At 39.6% G+C, this 8,706-nt stretch overlaps 2 protein-coding genes across 2 annotated transcripts; one reads left to right on the top strand and one right to left on the bottom strand.

Annotated features, from left to right (window-relative positions):
- Positions 1-59: 59 nt before the first annotated feature.
- On the bottom strand, positions 60-4,502 carry eif2s1b (eukaryotic translation initiation factor 2, subunit 1 alpha b). The gene is made up of 8 exons (XM_087805207.1): positions 4,360-4,502; positions 3,055-3,297; positions 2,911-2,990; positions 1,574-1,725; positions 1,385-1,491; positions 1,225-1,322; positions 339-482; positions 60-282 (listed from the first exon to the last, which is right to left on the bottom strand). Exons 2-8 carry the CDS (start codon positions 3,293-3,295, stop codon positions 157-159), a joined length of 948 nt encoding a protein of 315 aa, XP_087661333.1. The 5' UTR covers positions 3,296-3,297; positions 4,360-4,502; the 3' UTR covers positions 60-156.
- Positions 4,503-5,087: 585 nt separating this feature from the next.
- Positions 5,088-7,981, top strand: atp6v1d (ATPase H+ transporting V1 subunit D). Its single transcript, XM_087805426.1, has 9 exons — positions 5,088-5,288; positions 6,227-6,344; positions 6,610-6,689; positions 6,752-6,819; positions 6,876-6,920; positions 6,997-7,100; positions 7,320-7,386; positions 7,450-7,528; positions 7,586-7,981. Exons 1-9 carry the CDS (start codon positions 5,248-5,250, stop codon positions 7,728-7,730), a joined length of 747 nt encoding a protein of 248 aa, XP_087661552.1. The 5' UTR covers positions 5,088-5,247; the 3' UTR covers positions 7,731-7,981.
- Positions 7,982-8,706: the final 725 nt, after the last annotated feature.

Raw genomic sequence — 8,706 nt, 5'->3', positions numbered from 1 at the left:
ACTCGTCATTTCCGACACCTTTTTTTTTTCACGAAGTCACGAGAGCAAAGAGTCGTTGGAATGGAACTGCCTCGCTCGACTCTTTTTAATAAAGCAAATCCAGAAGATGAAACGATGGCGGGATCCTCCGGTCGTAATGTTTATGCGAGTCAGAGTCTAGTCTTCCGTCTTGGCCTCCATCTCCTCGGCGTCGTCGTCTCCGTCCACCTCGGCGTTCTCGCGCTCTAACCTCTCCAGCTGCCGCGCGAGCTCCGTCTCGTCCGTGTCCGTCACCACCTTCGGCTGGAGGACGAGGTCGTTAGATGATCATGTGACCGCGGCGTCATCTCAAGACTCACCTCCATCTGGATGTTGAAGAAGCCCCTCTTCTCGTCGATCTTCTCCTTGATGGCCGCCATGGCCTGGTTGAGCACGGAGAGACCCTCGGTTCGCTCCAGGGTGGTCGTGGTCATCACGTAGCGAGGAGGAGCGATCAGGTTGATCTGGAGAAGAGATCGGGCGTCAACGTGAGAACGTCCATGGTTTCTTCATCCATGTCCCTGAACTACTGTATCCAGTGTTGATCAAGACATTTGTTTGCATCTGTTATTTAATAGTTTTTATTCAGAATAAAATATACTGTTTGTTCATTTGTGTTGCAATAAAACTTGCGACCACTAGATGGACAACTTTATTGATCCGTCTGGAAATTATTTATATATACATGTTTAGATAGCAGCAGTCAATACATCCTCCACAATTTAACTCGCAAGACCCCAGAGATGACTGAGGACGAGAGGATACAGACTGAAAACTTCAGCTAGATCAGTCTCTGACGATACAAAGGTAATTATTAAGTGATTCGTGTATTAAAAATATATTAGAAAACGGGCTCATGAACCAGAACTCAGTCGAGCAGCTTTTTTTAATTTAAAGTGCAGAAAATAAACTCAGCAGTCGCTCATTATATGAAACAGTTTTTTGACAAATATGTTTATTTTAAATGTTAAATTATTCTGTATCATGTTGCTTTAAATGATATTTTTTATTTAATTGCAAACCATTATTTATGTGGAAGCAGGGAAGACTAAAGGTTTGCTTTTATTGTGCATATGGTTTTATTTTCTCAATAAAACAACATTTCAGAAGAACTGGTTCAAAGATCACAGACACACCATGATAATAAAAGACATGAATTATATCCTACACATGACATAACATGTCATATGTCGTCTACAGCGTTACCTTGATGGGCATGACTTCCGTGGAGCAGCCCAGTCCGGCCCTCAGCGCCTCCTTCACGGCGTCGATGCCCTCATAGCCGTAACACGCCACCTCGATGTCTGCAGGGGGCGCACACGAGTCAGACGACGTCCGCGGCCTCGCAACACAAACGCCGTCTCACCTGCTCGGATCTTGACGGCCTGCGGGGTCAGTCTTCTGTTGATGTTGTCGATGAGCACGGCTCGCTCTTCCTCCGTCAGGTCCAGGCAGTCCAGGATGGCAGGATCTCTGTGAGGGAAGAGACGAGGAGAACACGGTCACGACTCCCGTGGCCTCGGATCACGACCGGCTGAGCGAGAGTTCCACTCACGACACGGCTTGCTTGAAGACGTCGTAGGCGCCGTATCCGGGCCGCTTGTACTTCTCGTCGAAGACCCAGGCCGTGCGCTGGTACAGACTCTCCAGCTGCTCGTCTTTGCTGTACTCCAGGACCTCGGCCACGTGCCTCAGGATGCTGTAGACCTGCATGGAGACCAGCGTCAGGACTCACGGCTCGTTAGCTGATGATGCTAACGTTGTTGCTAACATTTCAACCAGATTAAACCGTTTTTATATTAAACCATTGATTATTCTGACGTTACTGAAATAATAATGTAAAAACATTTTTTTCCTAATAGGAATAGTTTAAGCATTAAATTATATTAACAAGGTACAGATCAAACTTTCAGCCAATCTTGGTGGTACAGCAAGATTGGCAACATATAGCAACAGTTTGAATTGAACTGTAAAGGTTGAAAAAAACAAATAAAAAAATAAACATCAGAATTAGAATTGAATCTGAATTTTGACAGTTTAATATTCTATTATTCAATGAATTCAACCTATAAACATTCAATTTATTGAATTAAATTATTTAAAATATATAATGAAATGCAAAAAGAAGAATCCAACCGTTCAATATTCTGATGTCACCGATATTAGGGCGATATGGACTCAAAGTCATAGTCACCAATATATTAATTTAATACGTTTTTTGCGAAGTGAGAGCAAATATTCGGTCAAAGCCAAATTATAGCATTTTACAAGCAGTTTTATTCAAACTATTTTAACTCAACAGAAGAAAAACAAATGAATGATAATAAATTTAAAAAAATCCTTGATTTGTTCATTAAAAAAGCTAAAGTTAAAATAATAAAATATAAACAGGAACACTGACCCTTTTAAACGAAATTAAAGCTCTGCAAGGGGCACATTTAAATGTATATATAGGTGAAATAAAAAAAGAAAATAAATTAACATTTATTTCTTAAAATAAATCTATTAATGAGAAAAATAGAATAAACTATAAAATGTATTATTAAAATCAAATTACAGATTTTTATTTACAAATAATGAACTTTACAGAAGAACAAAATATGACAAACCTAATAAGGGAAGCACTTGTATAATAATATACTTGTATATAAAGAAAGGACAAAATAAAATCAATTAAACAAAAGATCAAAAGATTAGTTTTTTTGATAAAGAAAACAATCAACTACCTTTACAATGTGAATGCAGCATGAAAAACAATGTATTCCTTATTTTTTAAAGCGTCTTTGAACGCAGCACAGATGTTTTTCTCTGACATTTAAAAAAAAAAAAAAGGTTTGTTGAACACCTGCTCCAACAACAACAACAACAACAATCAAAGGACGACAAACTCACAGTTTTAGATTTGGTGAATTTGTCCTCACACTTGATGGCCTCCTCTGGCGACACTCTTCTCTTCGATAAATCGATGTAACCTGCACATTTTTAAGACCCGTCAGAGAATCCTAGAGTCTCGTGATGCAAACGCCGGCGACTCACCTTTCTCTTTGTCGACCCGGATCACCACCACGCACTCGTTGCGTCCGATGCGGATGAGTTTGTTGATGGAGCGGATTCGCCGGCGAGAAAGCTCGCTCAGCAGGATCATGCCCTCGATGTTGTTGTACTCCAGCAGGCTGACGTAGGCGCCCATCTCCGCGATGGAGCGCACGTTGACCATCACCACGTCCTCCACCTCGGGGAACCGGTGCTGGTAGAACCGACAGCTGAGACCCGGCATCGCTATGGCAACAAGACAGGAGACAAGCCAGTGAGAAAAACAGGTTTCACATGCGAGCGGAAGTTTCGCAGACAGTTATTTAAATTCAGTCACTTTTGAATGCCAAAATATAGAGACTTGTTTTAAAAATGATCGCTTTTGTTAGTTTTGGAAGCAAGACGATGGAACCAGAATGAATACTGTCACAGAGCAGCGAAGAAAGTAAAAGAAAATGAAAGTAGTTTCATGAAAGCGACTTCAATGATGCTTGTTTTGAAGACAATAAATATCACATAAATTAGATAGAAAAGGTGTTTTAAGATAACAAATAGATGAACTCTAACACAGTAAAGGTTTTACAGAAAGGTTTTTTTTTGCTATTGATGCAAAAGACAGAAACAGGTTTAAAAAGAGAAGAGCAGTGAGGCTTATGGATGCGGAAGATGATAAAAACATCATTGTAAAAAACACCTGGCATATGCTGATAAGAACCATGGCTTCAGATTTAAAGCTGCAGATCGTCATCACTTTAGCTTAACACAGCTTATAGGTTTTGTCACTTAGGTTAAAAAAAGGAATGTTTTAATAGTAACGACAATAGTAACATATTTGCTGGTGTGACAGAGATCCAGACAATGAATGAGCAACAACACACAATGGAAATAATGGCACCACAGAACGAGAACTGGAGTTACTTTTACATTCGTTTAGATTGAGCAAGAATCTCTCAATCGTGAACCAGATTTATCACAAGAATTTAATATTGTATTAATTTTGACTTTTTCCCGGTTTGTCGAAGAGAAGATGATGCAACACAGATGTGATGCGAAAGAACGAAAAAGCAGCCATTGCATCCACAACAACTGTAATGACTATAAATACTAGATTCAAATGCGGGTAAACATCTTTAAAAATATACCGTTTTATTACAAATTCAAGGATATTTGATGAGATTAGCTTTGTTAGCTTCGATGCTACCGGCCAGTCCAACATCACATGCGGCACATGCTACATAGCGGTTAGCTAGTCGAGCTGCAGGCGCATCATCCCCGCGTCAAACAGCTCTGGACCGAGCTTCATCTCACCTGTGTCATAAGGTTACAAAACGATAGTGTGAATGGATCCGTGGGAGACTTTTCAAATGTCCAATTTTCCAGCTTTTGGGGGATGAAGAAACCCTGGCCCGGCTAGCGTTACTTCATTAGGTGTGCTAACGCTTCGACCCGGAAGAGCTCGTCAAACATTCTTCTTCTACCAGTTCGTGCGGCGGATTGTAAATAACAAATGGCGCTGTGTCGCCATCTGCTGGTGGGGAGTTTAAGAAGATTAAAAATAAAAAGCAACAAATTCAAAAAGTTCAAATACATAACTTTTAAATAATATTAATCTTCATTTATTCCTCAACAACCGGTATTGTATAATTTATTTACTCACATTAAATTAACCTTCTTAATTATTTTAATTTTATCTTGAACATTAATTTTAATGATGTTTATATTTATAAAAAAAATAATATTATTTAAAAGTCACATGTTTAACTAGTCATAAATTTGCTTTTCAATGAATAACGAGTCTTTAACAACTTTATACTTAGAAGTTATCTTTCTGTAAATAGGATTTGGGGAAAACTGCGTCCAAAAATAATTCTATTTACAAAAATCGCTTTAGGTTAATTGGATGACAAAATTGTAAGAATTAAAAATAATTTATTACTCAATGGTTGAATTAAAACCAAATAATTTACCCCTAATAGTGTAAACAGAAAAGCAAAACGCGCATGCGCACACAGATCACATGACAAGAGATCAGCTGATCGTCACCGCGGACGCAGAGCGAGACAAGATCACGACCATCGTTTCAATAAATGAACTGTAATCCCGCACGAAGGACGACCCGCCGCAGAGCAACATCCTAGACCAGTTCAAGTCAAGACTCATCGTCCGGGAGCCCACAGTCCTCGTCCAGCCGCAGAGATGTCAGGGAAAGAACGGATCGACATTTTCCCCTCCAGAATGTAAGACTGTTGTTTGCTAGCGCGATGCTAACGTCATCCATCGCTGTGTTTAAATCCTCAATTTCTTTTTTTGGGGTTTTATTTTGGTTAATTTGATTGACATTTAAGTGTAAACGTGTATATTAGTTTTTCAATGCAGCGTGAACGTTTAAAAAGAGGAAGAGTCTTTGATGTCACGTGTTTATTTGCAGCAGGAATGACTAATATAAACGTCTTCAACACATACGCCTTTTTAATTCATTTAAAATGTATATATAATTTTTTTCGACACGCAAACCCCATGTACTCTTTTAGAGAGTAGTTACAGTGTCATGTGACTCATGTTATCTCACAAGTTATTGATTTTTTGATCTTCTTTATTTCGGTTGATGCGATCAGATCTCCTGCCATCTTGGTTCACTCTTAAGAACGAAACAAGTATAATCTCAGTGCAAACAGACCTCTCAGAGTTGATGTTTGCTGACAAACACAAACGTATGTCTCTATAAAGGCTGCTGTTTACTTTCAAAATAATACGTAACTGTCTTACTATTATTTAATAAAATGCACCTTTGACCCTGTGGTTGTGTTAAAATGATGTACGACTAGAGCAAAACAAATGTTTTTTATTTTCTCCATATAAAGTGTTAAACAAATATTTATTGTGTTATCAGTTTTATCTTGATCTTTAAAATATATACTTTATATATATACTTTATTGAATATTGTTTTGATTGTTTAAGCGCTTTGTGACCCTGGTCTGGAAAAGCGCTATACAAATAAAAATGACTTACTTACTTATTATTATTCTGTGCTGCAAAACTTCAGCCACTTGTGTCCAAGATGGTGTTTTTTTTTTTTCAAACAAGGTTACGAATTATTATCATGAATTTTTACCTGTGGATCTATTTGTGCACCGAGCTAGTGTGTGTAGTAACACTGCATGTTCCTGTGTGCAGGGCTCAGACCATCATGAAGGCTCGGTTGAAGGGGGCCCAGACCGGCCGCAACCTGCTCAAGAAGAAATCCGACGCTTTGTCCATGAGGTTCCGCCAAATCCTGCGCAAGATTATCGAGGTCAGAATCACTCGAGTCTGGAGTTATTATGACAACTCGTTCATCATGTGCCACCGGATAGATAATAAAGTTATTAGAATCAGAAAATGTTAATTGGAAGTATTTGAAAATGAAAGGAATTTTTGTGGTGTGGATACATTATAAAATGTTTAAAAAATACCATTTAAAGTCTATTTTGAACATACTTAAATAGTTATTTATGTCCTTCAGTATTTATAGTATTTATCGATGTTTTAATACCTTCATTATAACGTCTCTTCTCTAGACTAAAACCAAGATGGGGGATGTGATGAGGGAGGCGGCGTTCTCTCTCGCTGAAGCCAAATTCGCCGCCGGAGACTTCAGGTAACGTCACAGTACTGTTGAGTGAACGTTCACGCTCGATGACACTCCTCCTCCGTCTGCAGCACCACAGTGATCCAGAACGTCAACAAGGCTCAGGTCAAGGTCCGAGCCAAGAAGGAAAACGTAGCAGGTGAGATTATAATTCCGTGTAGAAGCGACTGCGACACCAACGTTCTCCACCTTCAGGTGTGACTCTCCCCGTGTTCGAGCACTACCAAGAAGGCAGCGACAGTGAGTCAACACTCGTTCTTGTGCCACACGTTTTATGAGGGGAAACCGTGGGTGATGATGTGTAACTTGTTTGTAGGTTATGAGCTGACTGGTCTGGCCCGAGGAGGAGAACAGCTGTCCAGGTTGAAGAGGAACTACGCCCGGGCAGTGGAGCTGCTGGTGGAGTTGGCCTCCCTGCAGGTAAGGGGCACTGTTGGACCTCATTTAAGTCCCCTTTAAGTTTTAAATTAAAAGCTTTGTCATGACATTTTCCAACCTGTCCAACAACTGTCTGTTCTGATACGACCATGTCCATATTGCTGGGAGGAAATTACATCATTAAGTTCGGCACAAATGATAGAAAAATGCATGATAAGCTTCAACTTTGATTATTCAGGTCTGAACTCAATCTCTTCTCAGACCTCGTTCGTCACTCTGGATGAAGCGATAAAGATCACCAACCGCCGCGTCAACGCCATCGAGCACGGTGAGTTGAACTGAAACATTTTGTGGGAGGGATTAAGTTGACCTTGGGCTCCTCCTCCTTCAGTGATCATCCCTCGCATCGACCGCACGCTCACCTACATCATCACGGAGCTGGACGAGCGAGAGCGAGAGGAGTTCTACAGGTGAGGAGATCATCACCAGGTCATGTTACAGGACTGACTCCAGCATCTCCCCTCCAGGCTCAAGAAGATCCAGGAGAAGAAGAAGCAGCTGCGAGAACGGACGGAGAAGGAGATCGCGGCCCGCCTGGCCAAGCTGGGCCCGATCGCGGAGCCGGCCAACATGCTGACGGAGGAGAGGGACGAGGACCTGCTGTTCGAGTGAGCGGCGCCGCCACCGTCCTCGTATTTATTCTGGTCGTGTCGGGGCCTCGTCGGTGGTCGTGAACAACTGTGATGTTTGTCAACACATTCCGTGGCCCCCTCTCCATGTTGTGTTTGCACGCAGAGTGTGTGTGTGAGAGTCTGTGTCGTGGACGTCTGCTGCTCATCACGTCTGGTAAAAACTGTAGCCCCGCCCCCTTTACTTGAGTGTGACTAACAAAGATGACGTATAAATAAATCTATTGTCCAACAGTTGTGAGATTATTTCTTCCTCTATTTAGCAAAAAAATTCCATTCATATCCATTTAAATTCAATATAAAAATGTTGGTATAATGGAAGCTCAAGTAATTTTATGCTCGTTATTGTCCGGTGGTTCTATGTACTTTTTATGTTGACTTTAAAATGCTAAAAAAAAAAATTAAATTGAGAACTATTTTTTAGTAGTGATGGTCTGATGAAGCTTCATGAAACAGTGTCATGTGGTTTAGAGTTCAGTAGGTGGCGCCATCGGTTTAAAAAAGGTAATGTTTCATTAAAACATTTGTTCAAAACAAAAAGGAAAATGGTGCAGAGACCGCCATCTAGTGGGCTCTGAAAATAATGACTGCTTCATGAAGACCATCACTAATTTTTAGGTATTGTAATTATAATATATAACTTTTTTATATTCCATTTTTAATTTGTTTGAAAAACAAACCAAATCCAACCTTTCAATATACTAAAATATGGATTTTATTTAACACATTTTAATACACAAATTGTGGATTTAAAAAAAAATCAATATAATTAATTCAATATTCTGATGGTACTGATATACTTCCTGTGCCCATTTTAAAAACATATTTACATGTAACTTTACAAATACATAACTTTTTAAAATAATATTAATCTTCATTTATTCCTCAACAACTGGTATTGTATAATTTATATACTCACATTAAATTAACCTTCTTAATTATTTTAAATTTATCTTGAA

This window comes from Callionymus lyra, chromosome 13 (genome assembly GCF_982586985.1).
Source record: "Callionymus lyra chromosome 13, fCalLyr1.hap1.1, whole genome shotgun sequence".
Taxonomy (NCBI): domain Eukaryota; kingdom Metazoa; phylum Chordata; class Actinopteri; order Syngnathiformes; family Callionymidae; genus Callionymus; species Callionymus lyra.
Note: the sequence above shows the minus strand (reverse complement) of the source record. Positions and strands in the feature narration are given on the sequence as shown.

Coding starts and splice junctions, on each gene's coding strand:
- atp6v1d (XM_087805426.1), top strand. CDS start 5,248: ATGTCAGGGAAAGAACGGATCGACATTTTCCCCTCCAGAAT. Junction 6,345..6,609: donor TCCTGCGCAAGATTATCGAG/GTCAGAATCACT, acceptor TCTCTTCTCTAG/ACTAAAACCAAGATGGGGGA. Junction 6,690..6,751: donor TTCGCCGCCGGAGACTTCAG/GTAACGTCACAG, acceptor CTCCGTCTGCAG/CACCACAGTGATCCAGAACG.
- eif2s1b (XM_087805207.1), bottom strand. CDS start 3,295: ATGCCGGGTCTCAGCTGTCGGTTCTACCAGCACCGGTTCCCCGAGGTG. Junction 2,991..3,054: donor CCGGGTCGACAAAGAGAAAG/GTGAGTCGCCGG, acceptor AAAAATGTGCAG/GTTACATCGATTTATCGAAG. Junction 1,323..1,384: donor GGCCGTCAAGATCCGAGCAG/GTGAGACGGCGT, acceptor CGCCCCCTGCAG/ACATCGAGGTGGCGTGTTAC.